The sequence below is a fragment of the Tachyglossus aculeatus genome, chromosome 5, assembly GCF_015852505.1.
Source record: "Tachyglossus aculeatus isolate mTacAcu1 chromosome 5, mTacAcu1.pri, whole genome shotgun sequence".
Taxonomy (NCBI): domain Eukaryota; kingdom Metazoa; phylum Chordata; class Mammalia; order Monotremata; family Tachyglossidae; genus Tachyglossus; species Tachyglossus aculeatus.
In genome coordinates this window covers 35,208,735-35,235,229 of record NC_052070.1, presented here as the reverse complement: position 1 = coordinate 35,235,229, position 26,495 = coordinate 35,208,735, and the positions used below count along the sequence as shown (strand labels likewise).

At 46.5% G+C, this 26,495-nt stretch overlaps 1 protein-coding gene across 1 annotated transcript in view; it reads left to right on the top strand.

The window, feature by feature from the left end:
- Positions 1 to 26,495, top strand: part of RIMKLA (ribosomal modification protein rimK like family member A) — a 73,473-nt gene that overhangs the window by 22,846 nt on the left and 24,132 nt on the right. The window contains exon 2 of the mRNA XM_038747090.1: positions 25,470 to 25,700. Coding sequence (XP_038603018.1) covers positions 25,470 to 25,700 — 231 coding nt within the window. The remainder of the gene's footprint in view (positions 1 to 25,469; positions 25,701 to 26,495) is intronic.

Below are 26,495 nucleotides of genomic sequence, written 5' to 3'. Positions count from 1 at the left end.
AGCGCTTGGGAGAGTACAGTGTTGCAGAGTTATATAACAGGGCAAAGCCTGGCTTAGTGGATGCAGCATAGGACCTGAGTGCCAATCCTGGCTCTGCCACATGTCCCCTGTGTGACCTTGGGCAAGGCACTTCACTTCTCTGGGCCTCAGTTACCTCATCTGTAAAATGGAGATTGAGACTGGGAGTATGGGGCAAGGAGCGTTATCCAACCCGATCATCTCGTGTCTACTCCAGCGCTCAGTACAGGGCCTGGGACATAGTAAGTGCTTAACAAGTACCACAATTAAACCATCTTGTCTGTGGAGCCGAGGGGAGCCTAGAGCAGGGAGAGCTAATAATACTTGGGTTCAACTGATCAATCATTGGAATTTATTACTCTGGGCCTCAGTTCCCTCATCTGGAAAATGGGGATTAAAACTGTGAGCCCCCCGTGGGACAACCTGATCACCTTGTAACCTCCCCAGCGTTTAGAACAGTGCTTTGCACATAGTAAGCGCTTAATAAATGCCATCATTATTCGTATTTATTATTATGAGGAGGGGAGGGAATTATCTGTATACGTGTGTCGTGGTTAGGTAAGAGTGGCATTACCTTCCTGCTAATAATAGTAATAATAATAACAGAGAAGCAGCCTGACCTAGTGGACAGAGCATGGGCTCGGGAGTCAGAAGGACCTGGGTTCTAATGCCGGCTCCCTCACCCGTCATCTGTGTGGCTTTGAGCAAGTCGCTTATCTTCTCTGTGCCTCAGTTACTTCATCTGTAAAACGGGGATGACGTCTGGGAGTCCCGTGTGGGACATGGACTGTGTCCAACCTGATTATCTTGTATTCATTCATTCCATCGTGTTTATTGAGCGCTTACTGTGTGCAGAGCACTGTACTAAGCGCTTGGGAAGTACAAGTTGGCAGCATATAGAGACGGTCCCTACCCAACAGTGGGCTCACAGTTGAGAAGGGGTCGATCTCCTTGTATCTACTCCAGCGCTTAGAACAGTGCACGCAGTGTACTGAGCCCCCTCCTTCCTCTCCTCCTCCTCTCCCTCCCAACCCCCCCGCCTTACCTCCTTCCCCTCCCCACAGCACCTGTATATATGTTTGTACGTATTTATTACTCGATTTATTTTATTTATTTTATTTGTACATATTTATTCTATTTATTTTATTTTGTTAATATGTTTTGCTTTGTCGCCTGTCTCCCCCTTCTAGCCTGTGAGCCCGCTGTGGGTAGGGACCGGCTCTAGACGTTGCCGACTTGGACTTCCCAAGCGCTTAGTCCAGTGCTCTGCACACAGTAAGCGCTCAATTAATACGATTGATGATGATGATGATGACTTCCCAAGCGCTTAGTCCAGTGCTCTGCACACAGTAAGCGCTCAATAAATACGATTGAATGACTACACCTTCTGATTCCCATGCCCCCGCTCTGTTTGCCCAAGGTCACACAGCAGACAGAGGGCGGAGCGGGGATTAGAACCCAGGTCCTTCTGACTCCAGGGCCCGTGCTCCGTCCGCTAGGCCACACTACTTCTGTTCCAGGATTTCTCCAAACCCTGAAGCCTTTGGCAAGTTCTTCGAGCCAGACGCCGTGAACTCTCGTCGCTCCTGCCGGGACTCCTGGGTTACCGTGGCTCAGTGGAAAGAGCCCGGGCTTTGGAGTCAGAGGTCATGGGTTCGAATTCCGACTCCACCACATGTCTGCTGTGTGACCTTGGGCAAGTCAGTTAACTTCTCTGGGCCTCAGTTACCTCATCTGTAAAATGGGGGCTAAGACTGTGAGCCCACCGTGGGACAACCTTGTAACCTCCCCAGCGCTTAGAACAGTGCTTTGCACATAGTAAGCACTTAATAAATGCCATTATTATTATTATTACCAGGGAGATCTTGGAATACCTTTTTTTAATGGTATTTGTTAAGCACTTACAATGGGCCAGGCACTGTCCTAAGCGCTGGAGGGAGATACAAGAAGAAGAGACTCACGCTGAGAAGCAGCATGGCTCAGTGGAAAGAGCATGGGCTTTGGAGTCAGAGGTCATGGGTTCGAATCCCGACTCCACCGCATGTCTGCTGTGTGACCTTGGGCAAGTCAGTTAACTTCTCTGAGCCTCAGTTACCTCCTCTGTAAAATGGGGATTAAGACTGTGAGCCCCACGTGGGACAACTTGATCACCTTGTAACCCCCGCCTCCCGTGCTTAGAACAGTGCTCTGCACATAGTAAGTGCTTAACAAATGCCATTATTATTATTATGATTAATCCTGGCTCCACCGCTTGTCAGCTGTGTGACTGTGGGCAAGTTACTTCTCTTCTCTGGGCCTCAGTTACCTCATCTGGAAAATGGGGATTAAGACTGTGAGCCCCACATGGGACAACCTGATAATCTTGAATCTATCCCAGGGCTTAGAACAGTGCGTGGCACATAGTAAACGCTTAACAAATACCATCATCATTATTATTATTATTATTATTCCCTTCTAGACTGTGAGCCCGCTGTTGGGTAGGGACCGTCTCTATATGTTGCCAACTTGTACTTTCCAAGCGCTTAGTTCAGTGCCCTGCACACAGTAAGCGCTCAATAAATACGATTGAATTATTATTATTGTACAAGCTAATCAGGCTGGACTCCGTCGGCGTCCCACATGGGGCTCACCGTCCTAATCCCTGTTTTACAGATGAGGTAACTGAGGCCCAGAGAAGTGAAGTGATTAGTCTAAGGTCACACAGCAGACAAGCGGCGGAGCCAGGATTAGAACCCAGGACCTTCTGACTGTAGGCCCTTTCTCTATCCACCGTACTTGGCAGAAGTGTTGGGCCGTGGATGGCAGTGCAATCGCAGCGGATAATGTGGAATTGGGATCATTTATCCCCTCCTCCCAGCCTCACAGCACTTAGATACATATCTGGAATTCATTTATATATATTAATGTCTGTCTCCCCTTCTAGACTGTAAACTCGTGGGCAAGGAATGTGTGTATTTACTGTTGTATCATCATCAATCGTATTTATTGAGCGCTTACTATGTGCAGAGCACTGTACTAAGCGCTTGTCGTACTCTCCCAAGCACTTGGTACGGTGCTCTGCACACAGTAAGTGCTCAATAAGTACGATTGATTGATTGACCGACTAGGCGCTCCATAAATACCATTGATACAACAGATTTAAGGGGGAAATTCTGCATGCTTCTTGGAGATTCATTCCATCGTATTTATTGAGCGCTTACTGTGTGCTGAGCACTGTACTAAGCGCTTGGGAAGTACAAATTGGCAACATATAGAGACGGTCCCTACCCAACAAGGGGCTCATAGTCTAGAAGGGGGAGACAGACAACAAAACAAAACATGTGAACAGGTGTCAAGTTGTCAGAACAAATAGAAGTAAAGCTAGATGAACATCATTAACAAAATAAATACTCATTCATTCATTCAATCGTATTTATTGAGCGCTTACTGTGCGCAGAGCATGTTTTTCCGAAACTTGCTTCTGGGACACTCCTCTCGGAGAGCATGTATTTTTTGGCATGAAATGTTTCCTCTTCCATTTTGTTGTTTGTCTACATGTAGTTAAGCAATGTAGTCTGGCTGAGAAAATACATTTAGGCTTGACTGCACTTTTGTCTCATTCATTCATTCATTCAATCGTATTTATTGAGCGCTTACTGTGTGCAGAGCACTGTACTAAGCGCTTGGAAAGTACAAGTCGGCAACATACAGAGACGGTAAATTTGGCCAGCGGGGAAGCAGAGTGGCCCAGGGGAAACAACTCGGGCCCGTGAGTCAATGGACCTGGGTTGTAATCCCGACTCTTCCACTTGTCTGCTGTAGGACCTTGAGCGAGTCACTTCACTTCTCTGGGCCTCAGTTTCCTCACCTGTAAAATGGGGATTCAGCCTCTCAGGGGCACACCTTGAGAGCTTCCAGTACTCTGCCGGCTTCGACTACAGGAGGGAGAGTCAAGCAGAGGCAGCATGGCTCAGTGGAAAGAGCACGGGCTTTGGAGGCAGAGGTCATGGGTTCAAATCCCGGCTCCTCCAATTGTCAGCTGTGTGAATTCGGGCAAGTCACTTCACTTCTCTGGGCCTCAGTTTCCTCACCTGTAAAATGGGGATTCAGCCTCTCAGGGTCGCACCTGGAGAGCTTCCAGTACTCTACCAGCTTCGACTACGGGAGGGAGAGTCAAGCAGAGGGAGCGTGGCTCAGTGGAAAGAGCACGGGCTTTGGAGGCAGAGGTCATGGGTTCAAATCCCGGCTCCTCCAATTGTCAGCTGTGTGAATTCGGGCAAGTCACTTCACTTCTCTGGGCCTCAGTTTCCTCACCTGTAAAATGGGGATTCAGCCTCTCAGGGTCGCACCTGGAGAGCTTCCAGTACTCTACCAGCTTCGACTACGGGAGGGAGAGTCAAGCAGAGGGAGCATGGCTCAGTGGAAAGAGCACGGGCTTTGGAGGCAGAGGTCATGGGTTCAAATCCCGGCTCCTCCAATTGTCAGCTGTGTGAATTTGGGCAAGTCACTTCACTTCTCTGGGCCTCAGTTCCCTCATCTGTAAAATGGGGATGAAGACTGTGAGCCCCCCGTGGGACAACCCGATCACCTCGTAACCTCCCCAGCGCTTAGAACAGTGCTTTGCATATAGGAAGTGCTTAATAAATGTCATCATGATTATTATTATTATTATTAAGTGGGGCATTCTGGGAGAGATGTGTCTATGACGTTGCTGTGGGCCAGACACAACTCGATAGCACAAGACAACAATAACAACAACAAAATGGGGATTCAGTACCTGTTCTTCCTCCTACTTAAAGTATAAGCTTGATGATCTCATATTTACCCCATATTTACCCCAGCGCTTAGTACAGTGCTTGCCCCGTAGTAAACACTTAAAGAACACGACCATTATTATGTGCTTGACTCCCTGGGTGACCTTGGTAGTTTCTGGGCCAGATTTCGTACTGCCAATATAATATATAGAAGGGACAACATGAGTATATGTAAAATGGCTATTATAGCATTGGCTCACCCGATGAGTGTTTTGAGGGCCAACTCACACAGATGATAATTGAGAATTATCACCAAATGCAGGCACTTGCTGAAAATCAGAAGTAACTTTCCTGTCCGCGACTGTTCTGAATCCAAGACTAAATGGAATTGGGGGGATAAGGGACAAGGAAGCCGTCCAAGGGAATAAATCGGCTTGTCAGTGGTTTTGGCAAGAATGCCACAGCTTCCTTGACTAAAGGTACTTACCCGGGAAGAATGTTTGCCAAGGAGAAATGCCATCAACCCGACAAAAAGGGGAACACTGCAAACTACGCATATAGGGATAATAATAGAAAAAAATAATAGTATTTGTTAAGCACTTACTACGTGTCTAGCACTTTAGTAAATGCGGGGTAGATACAGTATATGCAGGGGTACATTAGGGGTAGATTGAAATGAGAAATTATTCAAAGTCAGTGAGTCAGTTCCATTTATTAGGCCCTTACTGTATGCAAAGCACTGAACTAAGCACTGGCGGGGGCAGGGGGGTATGATATAACAATAAAAAGACACATTCCCTGCTCACTGTGAATTTATGGCCTAGAGGGATATAAGCCTATAGTATAAGCATAATTAAGGTCACATCTCCTTCAAGAGGCCTTCCCCAATTAAGTCCTCTTTTCCCAGATTCCCTCTCCCTTTTGAGTCGTCTGTGCAGTCGGGTCTGTGACCTGATAGTCTCCCCACCCTCACCCCCACAGCACTTTTTTTAAATGGCATTTGTTAAGCGCTTACTATGTGCCAGCCAGTGTACTAAACACTGGGGTAGATAAAAGCTAATCAGGCAGAACACAGTCCATGTCAATCAATCAACCAATCGTATTTATTGAGCGCTTACTGTGTGCAGAGCACTGTACTAAGCGCTTAATACTGTCCCAACCTGGGCTCACAGTCCCGTTTTACAGATGAGGTAACTGAGGCACAGAGACGTTAAAGTGACTTGCCCACGGTCCCACGGCAGACGAGAGGCGGAGCTGGGAACCCTGGTCCTTCTTTAAATTATATAATAATAATAATAATAATAATGATGATGGCATTTGTTAAGCGCTTACTATCATCATCATCATCAGTCGTATTTATTGAGCACTTACTGTGTGCAGAGCACTGTACTAAGCGCTTGGGAAGTACAAGTTGGCAACATCTAGAGACAGTCCCTACCCAACAGTGGGCTCACAGTCTAAAAGGGGGAGACAGAGAACAAAACCAAACATACTAACAAAATAAAATAAATAGAATAGATATGTACAAGTAAAATAAATAAATAGAGTAACAAATATGTACATACATATATACAGGTGCTTACTATGTGCAGAGCACTGTTCTAAGCGCTGGGGGGGATACAATATGATCAAGTTGTCCCACGTGGGGCTCACAGTCTTAATCCCTATTTTACAAATGAGGTAACTGAGGCTCTTAAGTGACTTGCCGAAGGTCACACAGCAGACATGTGGCGGAGACGGGATTCGAACCCATGACCTCTGACTCCAAAGCCCGGGCTCTTTCCACCAAGCCACGCTGCTTTTGTATATGTTACAGATTATTTATTTACATTAATGTGTGTCTCCCTCTCTAGACTGTAAGCTTATTATGAGCAGGGAATGTGTCTACCAACTCTGTTGTACTCTCCCAAGCGATTAGTACAGTGCTGTGTACATAGTGCTCAATAAATGCCGATGGTGATGAGAAATTCATAGTTAGCCATGTTTTGGCAGATTCAATACGGTGGCTATCAACCATCTTAAGGAAAAATTAGTTAGAAAACCCAGGGGGAGGAAGTTTGAGAGACAAAGACGAAGTAATCTAACAAAAAATTCTGAGACCATAAAAAAAACCCCAGAGGGTAGGATAAAGTTGTTAGCTGAATAATGAACTATATGGACACATCATCATCATCATCATCAGTCGTATTTATTGAGCGCTTACTGTGTGCAGAGCACTGTACTAAGCGCTTGGGAAGTACAAATTGGCAACATATAGAGACAGTCCCTACCCAACAGTGGGCTCACAGTCTAAAAATGAAATGCCAATGGGAATACCATGGACATTGGAACTTAAGACTCTTCTATAGAAAGAGAAAAGCAAATGGTGGAAATTAAGACTCTCTTGTAAAAGGAGAAAGTAAAGTAGTTTTGAGCTTGTTGAGATAAAGTTAGGAAAGGCAAAATAAATGTAAAAAACCCCAACAACTCAGAAACTGACAGGATAGAGCCCTATTGAAACTGTTCCACAAATGCAAGGAAAACCATCAACAGGCAAGGAGAGAGTCCTAAATAGGATGGCCACTGCTGACTCTCACAAAATATTGGCTGAGGAGAGGCACACGATGTCAAGTGGATGTAAATTAATCAATCAGTCCCTCAATCAGTTGTATTTATTCAGTCAGTTGTGCTTATTCATGCATTCAGTCGTATTTATTAGTTTACTCATTCATTCATTATTCATAAATTCATTATTTATTCAGTCGTCTTAGAAGCAGCATGGCTCGGTGGAAAGAGCACAGGCTTTGGAGTCGGAGGTCATGGGTTCGAATGCCGGCTCCACCACATGTCTGCTGTGTGACCTTGGGCAAGTCACTTCACTTCTCTGGTCCTCAGTGACCTCATCTGTAAAATGGGGATGAAGACTGTGAGTCCCATGTGGGACAACCTGATGACCTTGAATCTCCCCCAGCGCTTAGAACAGTGCTTTGCACATAGTAAGTGCTTAACAAACGCCAACATTATTATTATTATTATTTACTGAGCGCTTACTGTGTGCTTGGGAGAATACCGTATCAACAGAGTTGATAGGCACGTTCCCTGCCCACAACGAGCTTACAGTCTAGTGGGGGAGGCAGGTGTTAATATAAATAAAGTATGGATAGGTACATCAGTATCTTGGAGCTGAGGGAAGGGTGAATAAAGGGGGAAAATCCAAGTCCAAGTGCGATGCAGAAGGGAGTGAGAGAAGAGGAAATGAGGTTCTACATGCCATTTTGTGGACGTTTGTTGGCTCAGAACTACCCAAGCTTGAAGACCTTTCCTTTGAGGGGTACACCTGACCCCCTCCCTAATTGTTTTGGGGCTCTTGTCTTCCCCTTCCAGGCCCTTCCCCAACTGGGTGCGATTTCTGAACCGTGGAACTCAGGAACTGAGGCAGAGGAAGGCCTCAGTGTACCAGTGGGAGAAGCAGTGTGGCTCAGTGGAAAGGGCTCATGGGTTCAAATCCACATATCTATTCTATTTATTTTCTTTTGTTAATGTGTTTGGTTTTGTTCTCTGTCTCCCCCTTTTAGACTGTGAGCCCACTGTTGGGTAGGGACTGTCTCTAGATGTTGCCAATTTGTAGTTCCCAAGCGCTTAGTACAGTGCTCTGCACACAGTAAGCGCTCAATAAATACGATTGATGATGATGATGATCCCGACTCCGCCAACTGTCAGCTGTGTGACTTTGGGCAAGTCACTTAACTTCTCTGTGCCTCAGTTACCTCATCTGCAAAATGGGGATTGAAAACTGTGAGCCCTCCGTGGGACAACCCGATCGCCTTGTAACCTCCCCAGCGCTTAGAACAGTGCTTGGCACCTAGTAAGCGCTTAACAAATACCATCGTTATTATTATTATCAGACGTAAAGGTGTTTTGGGGCTGGGTCTGTTCAAGACAGGGCATGGGATAGCTGGAAACTGACCCTCCTTAGCCCGAAGAAGGTCAGTGTGGGTTTGAGAAGCCCGGGGCTGAAGTGCTTTTTCTGAGCCAGGAGCTGCAAAAATGAGATTAATAGAAGGCCAGTGGCCAGGGAGATAATAATAATAATAATAATGTTGGCATTTGTTAAGCGCTTACTATGTGCAAAGCACTGTTCTAAGTGCTTGGGGGGATGCAAAGTGATCAGGTTGTCCCACGTGGGGCTCACAGTCTTAATCCCCATTTTACAGATGAGGTAACTGAGGCTCAGAGAAGTGAAGTGACTTGCCCAAGGTCACACAGCAGACATGTGGCGGAGCCGGGATTCGAACCCATGACCTCTGACTTCAAAGCCCGGGCTCTTTCCACTGAGCCATGCTGAGATGGAGGTGAGACTGGAGATACAGCTAAAAGAAATATAAAATCATTCTTTCATTCGAGGTAAACGAGGGGAGCAATGAGAGGTTCATCAGATGGAAATGTAAAGCTAGTGAATAAAGCAGAGGGGTTATTTCAGTATTTCCCAAGGAAGTTAATTAGAAACACCACTTTTGATAGGACAGTTAAGAAGGCAAACTTAACTGTTTAAAGATAACGATTAACTTGTGAGTCCGCTGTTGGGCAGGGACCGTCTCTATACGTTGCCAGGTTGTACTTCCCAAGCGCTTAGTACAGTGCTCTGCACACAGTAAGTGCTCAATAAATACATATCTATTCATATTTATACATATCTATTCATACATATCTATTTTATTTATTTTATTTTGTTAGTATGCTTGGTTTCGTTCTCTGTCTCCCCCTTCTAGACTGTGAGCCCACTGTTGGGTAGGGACTGTCTCTATATGTTGCCAACTTGTACTTCCTAAGCGCTTAGTACAGTGCTCTGCACACATTAAGCGCTCAATAAATACGATTGATTGAATAAATACAATTGAATGAATGAATGGGCAGGAAACATGTCTGCTAATTCTGTTGGATTGTGCTCTCCCAAGAGCTTAGTACAGTGCTCTGCTTATAGTAAGTACCCAGTAAATACAATTGATTAATTTGGAAAGTTGTGTTCAACTCATCATGCTTTGTTGTTACTGAATTCCTTTGGTCTATTTTTTGGAAGGATTGTGAGAATTTGCTATTTGGGCAGTGCCCCTCATGGCTCTGTTCTGCATCCCCTTCTCCTCTTAGTTTTTTTCTTACTTAATAATAATGGTATTTGTTAAGCGCCTGCTATGTGCAAAGCACTGTTCTAAGCGCTGGGGGGGATACAAGGTGATCAGGTGGTCCCACGTAGGGCTCACAGTCTTAATCCCCATTTTACAGATGAGGGAACTGAGGCCCAGAGAAGTTAAGTGACTTGCCCAAAGTCACACAGCCGACAAGTGGTGGTCGGGATTAGAACCCACTCCCAAGCCCGTGCTCTTTCCACTGAGCCACACTGCTTCTTTCCCTGGTGATATCATCTTCACCCTCACAGCTTCAACCAGTGCCTCTATATGTTTTTTCATCAGCCCCTCCATCTAACTTTGCCGTTGTAGTCAACAATACCACCACCCTTCCCCCTCTCAAACCTGTATATATGTTTGTACATATTTATTACTCTATTTATTTATTCATTTTACTTGTACATATCTATTCTATTTATTTTATTTTGTTAGTATGTTTGGTTTTGTTCTCTGTCTCCCCCTTTTAGACTGTGAGCCCAATGTTGGGTAGGGACTGTCTCTATATGTTGCCAATTTGTACTTCCCAAGCGCTTAGTACAGTGCTCTGCACATAGTAAGCGCTCAATAAATATGATTTATTGTAACCTTGGCTTTATCCATGACTCCTCCCTTTCTTTCAACACCCCCATATTCAGTCAACTCTTGAATTATTATCCTGGTTCTTTCTCTAGAACACTTCCAGCATCCACGCCCTCCTCTCCATCCAAAATGATCACCACGCTCATCGAAGCATCTGCCGTTTCTCAGCTTGATTCCTGCATCAGCCTCCTCGCCGATCTCCCTGACTCGTCTCCCCGCTCTCATTCATTCAGTCGTATTTATTAAGCGCTTACCTACGTCACAGTGCTACCTTAAACGTTTTTCTAAAATATCATTCAGCACACTTCCCCATCTCCCCCCCGCAATGATTTCCCGCATTCCTCTGTGCCTCTAGCAGAAACTCCCGACTATTGATTTTAAGGCACTCAGTCAGCTGGTTCCCTCGTATTATCCATTCTCTTTATTCAGTCGTATTTACTGAGCGCTTACTATGTGCAGAGCACTGTACTAAGAGCTTGGGAGACTTTATAACAATAAACCTACACATTCCCTGCCCACAATGAGCTTACAGTCTCTTCTTTTACTCCATCCCACCCCGTTCCACTGAAATTCACCTCCTCATCGTGCCTCATTCTTGTCTCTCTCACTGCCAGCCTCCTGTTCCTGGAACTCCCAGCCCATCACCTCTCACCGATCAAAGCTCTTCCCCTATTTAAAGATTTTCTGAGTTTGCATCTCCAGGAGACCTTCCCTGATTAATTTCTGATCTTTGGTGTAGGGATTTAGGTTGACCGATTCTGTTGTTCTCTGCCAAGCGCCAACTACAGTGCCCTGCACTCAGTAGGTGCTCAGTAAATACTACTGATGGATTGAAGCAGCGTAGTCTAGACCAAGAGCATGGCCTTGGGAGTCAGAGGACCTGGGTTCTAATCCTCACTCTGCCCCTTCCCCGCCGTGAGGCAGGTCACATAACTTCTGTGTGCTTCAGTTTTCTCACCTGTAAAATGGGGACTATTTAGACTGGAGCCCCATGTCGGGCAGGGACTGTGTCCCAGAGAAGTTGGGTGAGCTGGCCAAAGTCCCGCAGCAGACACATGGGGGAGCCGGGATTAGAACCCAGGCCCTTCTTTAAATAATTTAAGTCATTTATTTATTCATTCATTCATTCAATCGTATTTATTGAGCGCTTACTGTGTGCAGAGCACTGTACTAAGTGCTTGGGAAGTACACTCTAGAGGGGGGAGACAGACAACAAAACAAAACAGGTGGACAGGTGTCAAGTTGTCAGAACAAATAGAAGTAAAGCTAGATGAACATCATTAACATAATAAATACTCATTCATTCATTCAGTCGTATTTATTGAGCGCTTACTGTGTGCAGAGCACTGGACTAAGCGCTTGGGAAGTACAAGTTGGCAACATAATGGATACAGTCCCTACCCAACAGAGGGCTCACAGTCTAGAAGGGGGAGACAGACAACAAAACAAAACATATAAACCAAATAAAATAAATAGAATAAACATGTACAAGTAAAATAAATAGAGTATTAAATAAAAGGCTGGGACGAACCCTTAGTTAGAAGTGGAATCCCTGCTACAGTCCTAGAATCTGTAAACTGCCAGGGTCCCATGGGAGTAACTGAAATTAGGCGCCTCAAACAATAATATGACATTAGGTAGAGCTTCTTTTCCTTCCCTCCATGCCAAATTTTCTGTGACTGATTTCATACGATGTATAATCTGGTGGTTAATTCCCATGAGCAAAAACTATTTTCATTTTCTCACCCTAGCGAAACTGCTGGAGGGCTAATATCCGCAAACGGTAACCATGTAAGTCTCAAAATAAACCTTAATGGGGAGGCTGAGCTACAGAACAGGCGGGACTAGTAGGAAACTGAGGTAACAAGCTCGGTGCGGCAAACATTCCTCAAAGCTCGAGTCAACACGGTCTCACCTCGCGGAGCGAAAAATTCAATCTGAAATTCGGTTTCAGTCGGATACAGTGCTTCAGCGCGTCCTACGGTGTTTTGGCTCATAGAAAGGGCTTAACGAATATCATTGTTATTGTTTGATGTCCGTCTCCCCCTCAAGACGGTAAGCTCTTGGTGGGCAGGGAACGTGTCTATCAACTCTGTTAGATTGTAGTCAGTCAGTCATCATCATCATCAATCGTATTTATTGAGCGCTTACTATGTGCAGAGCACTGTACTAAGCGCTTGGGAAGTACAAATTGGCAACATATAGAGACAGTCCCTACCCAACAGTGGGCTCACAGTCTAATTGAGCACCTCCTGTGTGGAGAGCATTGTATCCGCACATCCGCCAAGCTAGCTGTCTTCCTTTCATTCAGTCGTATTTATTGAGCGCTTCCTCCCTTCAAAGCCCCACTGAGAGCTCACCTTCTCCAGGAGGCCTTCCCACACTGAGCCCCCTCCTTCCTCTCCCCCTCCTCCCCATCTCCATCCCCCCTCCTTACCTCCTTCCCCTCCCCACAGCACCTATATATATGTTTGTATGTATTTATTGCTCTACTTATTTATTTATTTTACTTGTACATACGTATTCTATTTGTTTTATTTTGTTAATATGTTTTGTTTTGTTCTCCGTCTCCCCCTTCTAGTCTGTGAGCCCGCTGTTGGGTAGGGACCGTCTCTATATGTTGCCAACCTGTACTTCCCAAGCGCTTAGTACAGTGCTCTGCACACAGTAAGCGCTCAATAAATACGATTGAATGAATGAATGAATGAACACCCTCCCTCTTCATTTCTGACAGACAATCACTCTCCCTACCTTCAAAGCCTTATTAAAAACACAGCTCCTCCAAGAGACCTTCCCTGACAAAATTCCTCATTTCCTCTTCTCCCACTCCCTTCCAGCGCTTAGAACAGTCCTCTGCACATAGTAAACACTTAACAAATACCATTATTATTATTATCACTATTGCACTTGGATTTGCACCCTTTATTCACTCTTCTCTCAGCCCCACAGCCCTTATGTATATATCCATAATTCATTTATTTATATTTATGTCTATATCCCTCTGCAGACCGTAAGCTCATTATGGGCAGAGAATGTATTTATCAACTCTGTTAGAGTGTGCTCTTACCAGTGCTTAGTACCTGGCGTAGTGGGAGTCAGAAGGTCATGGGTTCTAATCTGGCCTCACCACTTGTGTGCTGTGTGGCCCTGGGTGAGTCACTTCACTTCTCTGTGCCTCAGTTGCCTCACCTGCAAAATGGGGATTGAGACTGTGAGGCCCACATGGGACAGGGATTGTGTCCAACCTGATTTGCCTGTCTCCACAGTAGTGCTCAGTACAGTGCCTGACACATAGCACTTAACAAATACCACAAGTTATTATTATCACAGTGCTTTGCACACAGTAAGTGCCCAATAAATATGACTGACAGACCGTTGGATTGGAATGCTTTGAACCGACTACAGATTACAGTCTCAAGCAGCAGGCAAGTCCCAAAGGCCCTTAATAAGATTGAAATTTTTCCGATTAAAACCTATTGAAATGTCCCAGGTTTAAGGGGAAGATAAGGAAAAGGTAAGCAGGATGGGAAAGACTTAGACCGAAACCAATTGTGGCTGAAAAAAAATCTGTGGATCACAGTTAACAAAACTTGGAACAGAAAGTTGGATTAGTTTGGCTCTGGAGTGCCCTTCTAGTTCTAGAGTTGTTTTCCATTTATTTCTGTTTTTTTTCTTATTTTTCTTAGTAGCAGCAGTGGTTGTAAGAGTATTTATTAAGTGCTTACTGTGTACAGGGCACGCACTGTCCTAGGCCCTGGGAGAGAATACGTAGGTGGAAATTAGACATGGTCCCGGTCTCTTGGGGCTTTTACAATCTAAGAGCGTGATCAGTCAGTCAATCATTGTATTTATTGAGTGGCTACTTTTACAGAGTACTGTACTAAGGGCTTGGGAGAGAACGGGACATGATCCCTGCCCACAGGGAACTTACAGTCCAGAGTGGGAGACAGATATTAAAATAAATTACAGATAGGGGACATGGGAGAGTAGTGAAGGACATATACGTTAGTACTGTCTGTATGTTAGTACTAGTAGAGAAGCAGCGTGGCTCAGTGGAAAGAGCCCGGGCTTTGGAGTCAGAGGTCATGGGTTCAAAACCCGGTCTGCCGATTGTCAGCTGTGTGACTTTGGGCAAGTCACTTCACTTTTCTGTGCCTCAGTTCCCTCATCTGGAAAATGGGGATTAAGATTGTGAGCCCCCCATGGGACAACCTGATCACCTTGTAACCTCCCCAGCGCTTAGAACAGTGCTTCGCACATAGTAAGCGCTTTATAAATGCCATTATTTATTGTTTATTTATTAGTACTATCTATACGTTATCTATACTATACGTTAGGCTCAGTGGAAAGAACCCGGGTTTTGGAGTCAGAGGTCATGTGTTCAAATCCCAGCTCTGCCAATTGTCAGCCGTGTGACTTTGGGCAAGTCACTTCACTTCTCTGTTCCTCAGTTCCCTCATCTGGAAAATGGGGATTAAGATTGTGAGCCCCCCGTGGGACAACCTGATCACCTTGTAACCTCCCCAGTGCTTAGAACAGTGCTTTGCACATAGTAAGCGCTTTATAAATGCCATTATTGTTTATTATTTATTTATTAGTACTATCTATGCGTTATACGTTACCTATACTATACGTTAGGCTCAGTGGAAAGAGCCCGGGCTTTGGAGTCAGAGGTCATGGGTTCATATCCCGGCTCTGCCAATTGTCAGCTGTGTGACTTTGGGCAAGGCACTTCACTTCTCTGGGCCTCAGTTCCCTCATCTATGAAATGGGGATGAAGACTGTGAGCCCCCCGTGGGACAACCTCATCACCTTGTAACCTCCCCAGCGCTTAGAACAGTACTCTGCATATAGTAAGCGCTTAATAAATGCCATTATTATTATTATTACTGTGGGACTAAGAACGGGGTAACTATCAAGTGCTTGGGGGATACGGATCCAAGTGCCTTGGAAATGCAGAAGGGAGAGGAAGTAGGGGAAAAAAGGGCTTAGTTGGGGAAGGCCTCTGGGAGCAGGTGGGATTTGAATAAGACTTCGAATGTGGGGAGAGTGGTAGTCTGATATATATGAAAAGAAGGGTGTTCCAGGCCAGAAGGAGGATGGGGTGAGGCAAGGTGAGATTGAGGTACTGTGAGTAGCTTGGCATTAAGGTAATCAATCAATCAATCAATCAGTCGTATTTATTGAGCACTTACTGTATGCAGAGCACTGTACTAAGCGCTTGGGAAGTACAAGTTGGCAACATATAGAGACGGTCCCTACCCAACAGTGGGCTCACTGAGTAAGGAGCCTGGGTTGTAGTAAGAAATGAGGGTTGTAAAGTGATAATAATAATTGTGGTATTTATTAAGTGCCTATTATGTGCCAGGCACTGTTCTAAGTCCTGGGGTAGAGCCAAGCTCTTCAGGGTGGACACACATGGGGCTTACAGTCTCCATCCCCATTTTGCGGGTGAGGTAACTGAGGCCCAGGGAAGTGAAACGACTTGCCCAAGATCACACGGTAGACAAGTGGCGGTGCTGGGATTAGAACCCAGGTCCCGTGTCCCGTCCACAAGGCCGTGCTGCTTCTCAGTAGAAGGGGAAGATCTGTTTAAGTGCCTTAAAGTTGATGGTAAGGAGTTTCTCTTTGATGTGGAGGTGGATGTTGAGGAATGGAGGAATGTGCACTGACTGGTTTTTTGGGTTTTTTTTTAAGAAAACTGGTCCAGGCAGCAGAATATAATTGTGAACTTGATTTGGGCAAGACAGGCCTCATTCTCATTCAACCCACATAATTCAGTCCTTCACTAAATCCTGTAGGTTTGCCCTTGACGACAATGCTAAAATCTACTCTTTACTCTCCGTCCCAACTGCCGTCACCTTAATCCAATCACTTATCCTGTCCCGCCTTGATTAACTGTGTCAGCCTCCTTGCCGACCTTCCTGGGTTCATGGGTTCGAATCCCGCCTCCCCCACGTGTCTGCTGTGTGACCTTGGGCAAGTCGCTTCACTTCTCTTAGAGAAGCAGCGCGGCGCAGTGGAAAGAGCCCGGGCTTTGGAGTCGGAGGTCGTGGGGTCAAATCCCGGCTCTGCCAATTGTCAGCTGGGTGACTTTGGGCAAGTCGCTTCACTTCTCTGGGCCTCAGTTGCCTCATCTGTAAAATGGGGATGAAGACTGTGAGCCCCACATGGGACAACCTGATCACCTTTGTAACCTCCCCAGCGCTTAGAACAGTGCTTTGCACATAGTAAGCACTTAATAAATGCCATTATTATTATTATTATTATTCTCTGTGCCTCAGTTCCCTCATCTGTAAAATGGGGATTAAGACTGTGAGCCCCACATGGGACAACCTCATCTCCTTGTATTCCCCCCAGCGCTTAGAACAGTGCTTTGCACATAGTAAGCGCTTAATAAATGCCATTATTATTATTATTATTATTATTATTATTATTATTATGATTCTCTGTGCCTCAGTTCCCTCATCTGTAAAATGGCGATTAAGACTGTGAGCCCCACTTGGGACAACCTCATCTCCTTGTATTCCCCCCAGCGCTTAGAACAGTGCTTTGCACATAGTAAGTGCTTAATAAATGCCATTATTATTATTATTATTCTCTGTGCCGCAGTTCCCTCATCTGTAAAATGGGGATTAAGTCTGTGAGCCCCACATGGGACAATCCTCATCGCCTTGTATTCCCCCCAGCGCTTAGAACAGTGCTTTGCACATAGTAAGCGCTTAATAAATGCCATTATTATTATTATTATGATGATGATGATTCTCTGTGCCTCAGTTCCCTCATCTGTAAAATGGGGATTAAGACTGTGAGCCCCACACGGGACAACCTGATCACCTTGTATTCCCCCCAGCGCTTAGAACAGTGCTTTGCACATAGTAAGCGCTTAACAAATACCAACATTATTATTATTATTATTGTTCCTGCCTCCTGTCTCTCACCACTCCCGTCCATACTTCACTCTGCCACCCCGATCATTTTGCTACGAAAACATTCAAGACATGTTTGAACCTCCAGTGGTTGCCCATCCACCTCCGCATCATCATCATCATCAATCGTATTTATTGAGCGCTTACTGTGTGCAGAGCACTGTACTAAGCGCTTGGGAAGTACAAATTGGCAACATATAGAGACAGTCCCTACCCAACAGTGGGCTCACAGTCTAAAAGGGGGAGACAGAGAACAAAACCGAACATACTAACAAGATAAAGTAAATAGAATAGGTATGTACAAATAAAATAAATAGAGTAATAAATATGTACAAACATATATACATATATACAGGTGTTGTGGGGAAGGGAAGGAGATAAGATGGGGGGGATGGAGAGGGGGACGAGGGGGGAGAGGAAGGAAGGGGCTCAGTGTGGGAAGGCCTCCTGGAGGAGGTGAGCTCTCAGCAGGGCCTTGAAGGGAGGAAGAGAGCGAGCTTGGCGGATGGGCAGAAGGAGGGAGGGCATTCCGGGCCAGGGGGAGGACGTGGGCCGGGGGTCGATGGCGGGACGGGCGAGAGCGAGGTACGGTGAGGAGATCAGCGGCGGAGGAGCGGAGGGTGCGGGCTGGGCATCAAACAAAAACCGCTCACCGTCGACTTCAAAGCCCTCAATGACCTTGCCGCCTCCTACCTCGCCTCGCTACTGTCCCAGTACACGTCAGCCCACAAACTTCCCTCCTTTAATGCCATCCTGCTCCCTCTCCCTCGATTTTGTCCATCACACTGCCGGCCTCTCGCCCACATCCAGCCTCTGGCCTGGAACGCCTTAACCAGCCGAGAATGACTCTCCCCCACTTCAAAGCCTTACTGAAGGCACATTTCCTCCAATTGATTCCTTCGTTTAATTGTATTTATTGAGCGATTACTGTGCTCAAGGCATTGTACCAAAAGTTTGAGAGAGTACAACACAGCAACAAAAAGATACAGACTGTGAGCCCACTGTTGGGTAGGGACTGTCTCTATATGTTGCCAATTTGTACTGCCCAAGCGCTTAGTACAGTGCTCTGCACATAGCGCTCAATAAATACGATTGATGATACATTCCCTGCCCGTGAGCTCACAATAATAATAATGACGGTGATGGTATTTGTTAAGCGCTTACTGTGTGCTAAGCACTGGGGGGATACAAGGTGAACAGGTTGTCCCACGTGGGGCTCACAGTCTTAATCCCCGTTTTACAGTTGAGGTCACTGAGGCACAGAAAAGTGAAGTGACTTGCTCAAAGTCACACAGCTGACAGTTGGCGGAGGTGGGATTTGAACCCATGACCTCTGACTCCAAAGCCCGGGCTCTTTCCACTGAGCCACGCTGCTTCACAAGAGACTAAGCCCTCTTTTCCTTTTCTGTCACTCGCTTTTTTTGTCGCCCTGACTTGCTTCCTTCATTCCTCCCCCAGCCCCAAAGTACTCATATACTTATCTGTAATTGTATTTATTTCTATTAATATCTGTCTCCCCCTCTAGGCAGTAAGCTCACTGTGGGCAGGGAATGTGCCTGGTATATTGTGTTGAACTCTCCCAAATGCTTAGTGCAGTGCTCTGCGCACAGTAAGCGCTCAGTAAATACGTATTTATTTTATTTTGTTAGTATGTTTGGTTTTGTCTCCCCCTTTTAGACCGTGAGCCCACTGTTGGGTAACGACTGTCTCTATATGTTGCCAATTTGTACTTCCCAAGCGCTTAGTACAGTGCTGTGCACACAGTAAGCGCTCAATAAATACAATTGATGATGATGACAGGAGGGAGGTCATGCACACAGTAAGCGCTCAATAAATACGATTGATGATGATGACAGGAGGGAGGTCAGCGAAGAGGCCGAAGCAGTAGTCGAGGCAGGATAGGATAAGTGCTTGGATCAGCAAGTAGCAATTTGGATTCCTTCATTCATTCAGTCGTATGTATTGAGCGCTTACTGTGTGCAGAGCGCTGGATTCTGGAGATGTTCTGAACGTTGAGCCGACAGGATTCGGTGACAGGTTGACTATGAGGGTTGAACGCGAGAGATGAGTTGAGGATAATGCCAAGCTTCCGGGCTTGGGAGACAGGGAGGTTGATGGAGAGAAAGGACTGGAGACGGACACCTCAGAAATATTACATTTTAGCCATAATCTTGCTTTCGGTCCGATTATCGACAGCGACAACTAAAGAAGCAGCGTGGCCGAGTGGAAAGAGCCCGGGCTTGGGAGTCCGAGGTCATGGGTTCAAATCCCGGCTCCGCCGCTTGCCCGCTGTGTGCTTTGGGCAAGTCACTTAACTTCTCTGGGCCTCAGTTCCCTCCTCTGGAAAATGGGGATCATCATCATCATCATCAATCGTATTTATTGAGCGCTTACTATGTGCAGAGCACTGTACTAAGCGCTTGGGAAGTACAAATTGGCAACCTATAGAGACAGTCCCTACCCAACAGTGGGCTCACAGTCTAAAAGGGGAAGGCAGAGAACAAAACCAAACATACTCACAAAATAAAATAAATAGAATAGATATGGACAAGTAAGATATGTACAAGGATTAAGACTGTGAGCCCCCCGTGGGACAACCCGATCACCTTGTATCCTCCCCAGTGCTTAGAACAGTGCTTGGCACATAGTAAGTGCTTAACAAATGCCATTATCATTATTATTATTATTATTATTATTATTATCATTATTATTAGAGGGTCTGGCGCCTGGGAGAGGCAGTCCTGGGTGGTCTGCCCGCCCATCCCGTCGGCTGACCTCCTGAACGCCACCAAAGTTGCCTTACCCCTCCCACCCCTTAGCTCACCGCTTGAGAGATTAGGAGTGAGAAGAGTGTGGGGAAGAACCTAAGCATCTCTACGGTCCGGTAGCTGAGGGGTAGATTCATTCATTCAATCGTATTTATTGAGCGCTTACTGTGTGCAGAGCACTGGACTAAGCGCTTGGGATGTACAAGTCGGCAGCACATAGAGACGGTCCCTACCCAACAGCGGGCTCACAGTCTAGAAGGGGGAGACAGACAACAAAACACATTAACAAAATAAAATAAGTAGAATAAATACGTAGAAATAAAATAAATAGAGTAATAAATACGAACAAACATATATACAGGTGCTGTGGGGAGGGGAAGGAGGTAAGGTGGGGAGGGGGAGGAGAGGGAAAGGAAGGAGGGGGCTCAGTGTGGGAAGGCCTCCTGGAGGAGGTGAGCTCTCAGTAGGGCTTTGAAGGGGGGTGAGGGTAGATGAGGAGAAGCAGCGTGGCTCAGGGGAAAGAGCCCGGGCTTTGGAGTCAGGGGTCAGGGGTTCGAATCCCAGCTCCTCCACATGTCTGCTGTGTGACCTTGGGCAAGTCACTTCTCTGTGCCTCAGTTCCCTCATCTGGAAAATGGGGATGAAAACTGTGAGCCCCCCGTGGGACAACCTGATCACCTTGTAACCTCCCCAGTGCTTAGAACAGTGCTTTGCAATCAATCAATTGTATTTATTGAGCGCTTACTGTGTGCAGAGCACTGGACTAAGCGCTTGGGAAGTCCAAGTTGGCAACATCTAGAGACGGTCCCTACCCAACAGCGGGCTCACAGTCTAGAAGGGGGAGACAGAGAACAAAACAAAACGTATTAACAAAATAAAATAAATAGAATAGATATGTACAAGTTAAATAAATAAATAGAGTAATAAATACAAACATATACATATATGCAGGTGCTGTGGGGAAGGAGGTAAGGCGGGGGGTGGAGAAGGGGAGGAGGGGGAGAGGAAGGAGGGGGCTCAGTGTGGGAAGGCCTCCTGGAGGAGGTGAGCTCTCAGTAGGGCCTTGAAGGGAGATGAGAGTAGATGAGGAGAAGCAGTGTGGCTCAGTGGAAAGAGCCCGGGCTTTGGAGTCAGGGGTCATGGGTTCCAATACCATCTCCTCCACATGTCTGCTGTGTGATCTTGGGCAAGTCACTTCACTTCTCTGTGCCTCAGTTCCCTCATCTGGAAAATGGGGATTAAAACTGTGAGCCCCCCGTGGGACAACCTGATCACCTTGTAACTTCCCCAGCGCTTAGAACAGTGCTTGGCACGTAGTAATCGCATAACAAATACCATCATTATTAAAGCAGAACCTCCCCCCCGCCCCAACTGCTACTCACTGTTCTGGGTTCCCTGATGAACCGCAGGTAAAGTTGGAAGTTGTAGTAATAATAATAATAATAATAATTGTGGTAATTCTTGAGCTCTTACCATGTGCCAGGCACTGCTGGGGTAGATAAAAGCAAATCAGGTTGGATACAGTCCCTGGCCCACATCGGGCTCACGTTCTTAGCCCCCATTTTACAGATGAGGTAACTGGGGCCCAGAGAAGACTTGCCCGAGGTCACACAGCAGGCAGGTGGCAGAGCCGGGATTAGAACCCACAACCTTCTGATTGATTCCCAGTCCTGTGCTCTGTTCGCTACGCCAGTTGCTACTGGACAGTGGGAACCAGTTTTCCTTGCCTGGCATGGAGTACTTTCCCCTCCCTTTTTCTGGTTCTTGGGAAGCAGCGTGGCCGAGTGGAAAGAGCCCGGGCCTGGAGTCAAAGGACCTGAGTTCTAATCTTGACTCCGCCACTTGTCTGCCCTGTGACCTAGGGACCGTCTCTATATGTTGCCAACTTGTACTTCCCAAGCGCTTAGTACAGTGCTCTGCACACAGTAAGCGCTCAATAAATACCATTGAATGAATGAATGAATGAATGAATGACCTTAGGCAAGTCAGTCACTTGGCTTCTCTGGGCCTCAGTTACCTCATCTATAAAATGAAGATTCAGGCTGTGAGCCCCATGCGGGACATGATTAGCTTGTATAATAATAACCATTCATTCATTCATTCAATCGTATTTATTGAGCGCTTACTGTGTGCAGAGCACTGTACTAAGAGCTTGGGAGGTACAAGTTGGCAACATATAGGGATGGTCCCTACCCAACAATGGGCTCACAGTCTAGAAAAATAATAATGGCCTTTATTAAGCGCTTACTATGTGCAAAGCACTGTTCTAAGCACTAGGGAGGTTACAGGGTGATGAGGTTGTCCCACAGGGGGCTCACAGTCTTCATCCCCATTTTACAGATGAGGGAACTGAGGCACAGAGAAGTGAAGTGAGTTGCCCAAAGTCACACAGCTGACAATGGGCGGAGCTGGGATTTGAACCCGTGACCTCTGACTCCAATGCCCGTGCTTTTTCCATTGAGCCACTTTGCTTCTCTAATAATGGCGTTTATTAAGTGCTTACTATGTGCCAAGCACTGTTCTAAGCGCTGGGGAGGTTACAAGGTGATCAGGTTGTCCTACGGGGCCTCACAGTCTTAATCCCCATTTTACAGATGAGGGAACTGGGGCACAGAGAAGTGAAGTGACTTGCCCAAAGTCACACAGCTGACAGTTGGCGGAGCTGGGATTTGAACCCGTGACCTCTGACTCCAAAGCCCGGGCTCCTTCCACTGAGCCACGCTGCTTCTCTCACGCTGCTGTATCTACCCCCAGCTCCTAGTTCAGTGCCTGGCTCGTAGTAAGCGTTTAACAAATACTCTTTAAAAAAAAGAGGTTTTCTTTGCTATGGGTAGGGACCGTCTCTATATGTTGCCAACTTGGACTTCCCAAGCGCTTAGTACAGTGCTCTGCACACAGTAAGCGCTCAATAAATACGGTTGAATGAATGAATGAATGAATGTACTTTTTCAGTCCATCAGTATCTATCTGTTGTGGGCTTACTGTGTTCAGAGCACAGAATTAAGTGCTTGGGAAGCAGCATGGCATTGTGGAAATAGTAGGTGCCCAGGGGTCAGAAGGTCATGGGTTCTACTCCCGGCTCTGCCACTTATCTGCTGTGTGACCTTGGAGAGTCACTTCACTTCTCTGTGCCTCAGTTACCTCATCTTTCAATTGGGCAGTGAGCCTGTGAGCCCTGTGTAGGGGCAGAGACTCTGTCCAGTTCATTCATACATTCATTCAATTGTATTTATTGAGCGCTTACTGTGTGCAGAGCACTGTACTAAGCGCTTGGGAAGTCGGCAACATATAGAGACGGTACTTACCCTATAACAGGCTCACAGTCTAGAAGGGGGAGACAGACAACACCAGTGCTTGGCACATAGTAAGCGCTTAACGAGTTCCATAATCACGATTAACGGTATAACTGAGCTGGTAGACATAATAATAATAATAATAATAATAATAATAATAATGGCATTTATTAAGCGCTTACTGTGTGCCAAGCACTATTCTAAGCACTGGGGAGGTTACAAGGTGATCAGGTTGTCCCACGGGGGGCTCACAGTTTTAACCCCTATTTTACAGATGAGGGAACTGAGGCCCAGAGAAGTGAAGTGACTTGCCCAAAGTCACCCAGCTGACACTTGTGAGCTTCTAAGTTTCTTCTAGCTTCTTCTAGACTGTGAGCCCACTGTTGGGTAGAGACCATCTCTATATGTTGCCAACTTGGACTTCCCAAGTGCTTAGTACAGTGCTCTGCACACAGTAAGCGCTCAGTAAATTTATTCAATCATATTTATTGAGCACTTACTGTGTGCAGAGCACTTACTAGTCCCCCCGTTCTGTAGCTTAGCCTCCCCATTAAAGTTTATTTTGAGATTTACATGGTTACTGTTTGCAGATAATAGCCCTCCAGCAGTCTCGCTAGGGCGAGAAAATGAAAATAGTTTTTGCTCATGGGAATTAACCATCAGATTATACACCAGCTGTAAATCGTTTGAAATCAGTCACAGAAAATTTGGCATGGAGGGAAGGAAGGGAAGCTCTACCTAATGTCATATTATTGTTTGAGGCGCCTAATTTCAGTTAGTCCCATGGGACCCTGGCAGTTTGCAGATTCTAGGACTGTAGCAGGGATTCCACTTCTAACTAAGGATTCGTCCCAGCCTTTTATTTATTTATAGCTCTATTTATTTTACTTGTACATGTTTATTCTATTTATTTTATTTGGTTTATATGTTTTGTTTTGTTGTCTGTCTCCCCCTTCCAGACTGTGAGCCCCCTGTTGGGTAGGGACCGTCTCTATTATGTTGCCGACTTGTACTTCCCAAGCGCTCAGTCCAGTGCTCTGCACACAGTAAGCGCTCAATAAATACGATGGAATGAATGAATGAATGAGTGTAAATCATCATCAATCGTGTTTATTGATCATCAGTCGTATTTATTGAGCGCTTACTGTGTGCAGAGCACTGTACTAAGCGCTTGGGAAGTACAAGTCGGCAACATATAGAGACAGTCCCTACCCAGCAGCGGGCTCACAGTCTAGAGGGAAACAGGAATTCTAGCAGAGGAAGGTTTCGATCCTTTGACCTCAGTCAGTGTCCCACATGGGGCTCATCATCATCATCATCATCAATCATATTTATTGAGCGCTTACTGTGTGCAGAGCACTGTACTAAGCGCTTGGGAAGTACAAATTGGCAACATCTAGAGACAGTCCCTACCCAACAGTGGGCTCACAGTCTAAAAGGGGGAGACAGAGAACAAAACCAAGCATACTAACAAAATAAAATAAATAGAATAGGTATGTACAAGTAAAATAAATAGAGTAATAAATATGTGCAAATATATATACAGGTGCGGTGGGGAAGGGAAGGAGGTAAGGCGGGGGGGAAGGAGAGGGCGATGAGGGGGAGAGGAAGGAAGGGGCTCAGTGTGGGAAGGCCTCCTGGTGGAGGTGAGCTCTCAGTAGGGCCTTGAAGGGAGGACGAGAGCTAGCTTGGCGGATGGGCAGAGGGAGGGCATTCCGGGCCCGGGGGATGACGTGGGCCGGGCCTGGATAATAATATGAATGAATGAAGGACAGTTGGCGGAGCCAGGATTTGAACCCACGACCTCTGATTCCAGAGCCCGGGCTCTTTCCCCCGAGCCACGCCGCCTCCGTCGACGTGCCCCCTGCCCACGAGGAGCTGGCGGCCTCGCCGCGGCCGGCGGTCGTCGGTCGGGTGGGCCTTCGGGGCCGCGGCAAAGCGTGGGTGCGAACGGGCGGCGAGCACGAGGGCCCTTCTCCCTTCCCAGGGCTGCAGGTGAACCGGGAGGCCCTGACGACATTCCCGGACGTGGTGCTGGTGCGCGTGGCCACGCCGTCCGTGCAGTCCGACAGCGACATCACCGTGCTCAGGCACCTGGAGAAGCTGGGCTGCCGCCTGGTGAACCGGCCTCAGAGCATCTTGAACTGCATCAACAAGTTCTGGACGTTCCAGGAGCTAGCCGGCCATGGCGTCCCTATGCCGGACACCTTCTCCTACGGTGAGCTCTTCCCAGTTGCCCTGGTCAATCAATCAATCAATCAATCAATCAATCAATTGTATTTATTGAGCGCTCAATCAATCAATCAATCAATAAATCAATTTATTGAGCGCTCACCGGGTGCAGGGCACTGGACTAAGCGCTTGGGAAGTCCAAGCTGGCAACATCTAGAGACGGTCCCTACCCAACAGCCGGCTCACAGGCTAGAAGGGGGAGACAGACGGCCAATCAGTCAATCAGTCGTATTTATTGAGCGCTCAATCAATCAATCAATAAATCAATTTATTGAGTGCTCACCGTGTGCAGGGCACTGGACTAAGCGCTTGGGAAGTCCAAGCTGGCAACATCTAGAGATGGTCCCTACCCAACATCCGGCTCACAGGCTAGAAGGGGGAGACAGACGGCCAATCAATCAATCAATCGTATTTATTGAGCGCTCAATCAATCAATCAATAAATCAATTTATTGAGTGCTCACCGTGTGCAGGGCACTGGACTAAGCGCTTGGGAAGTCCAAGCTGGCAACATCTAGAGACGGTCCCTACCCAACAGCGGGCTCACGGGCTAGAAGGGGGAGACAGACGGCCAAACAAAACATATTAACAAAATAAAATCAATAGAATAGATGTGTATAAGTAAAATAAATAAGTAGAGTAATAAATCCGTACAAACATATATACATCTATTCACGTGCTGTGGGGGAGGAAAGGAGGTAAGGTGGGGGGGTGGAGAGGGTAAGGAGGGGGCTCAGTGTGGGAAGGCCTCCTGGAGGAGGTGAGCTCTCAGTAGGGCCTTG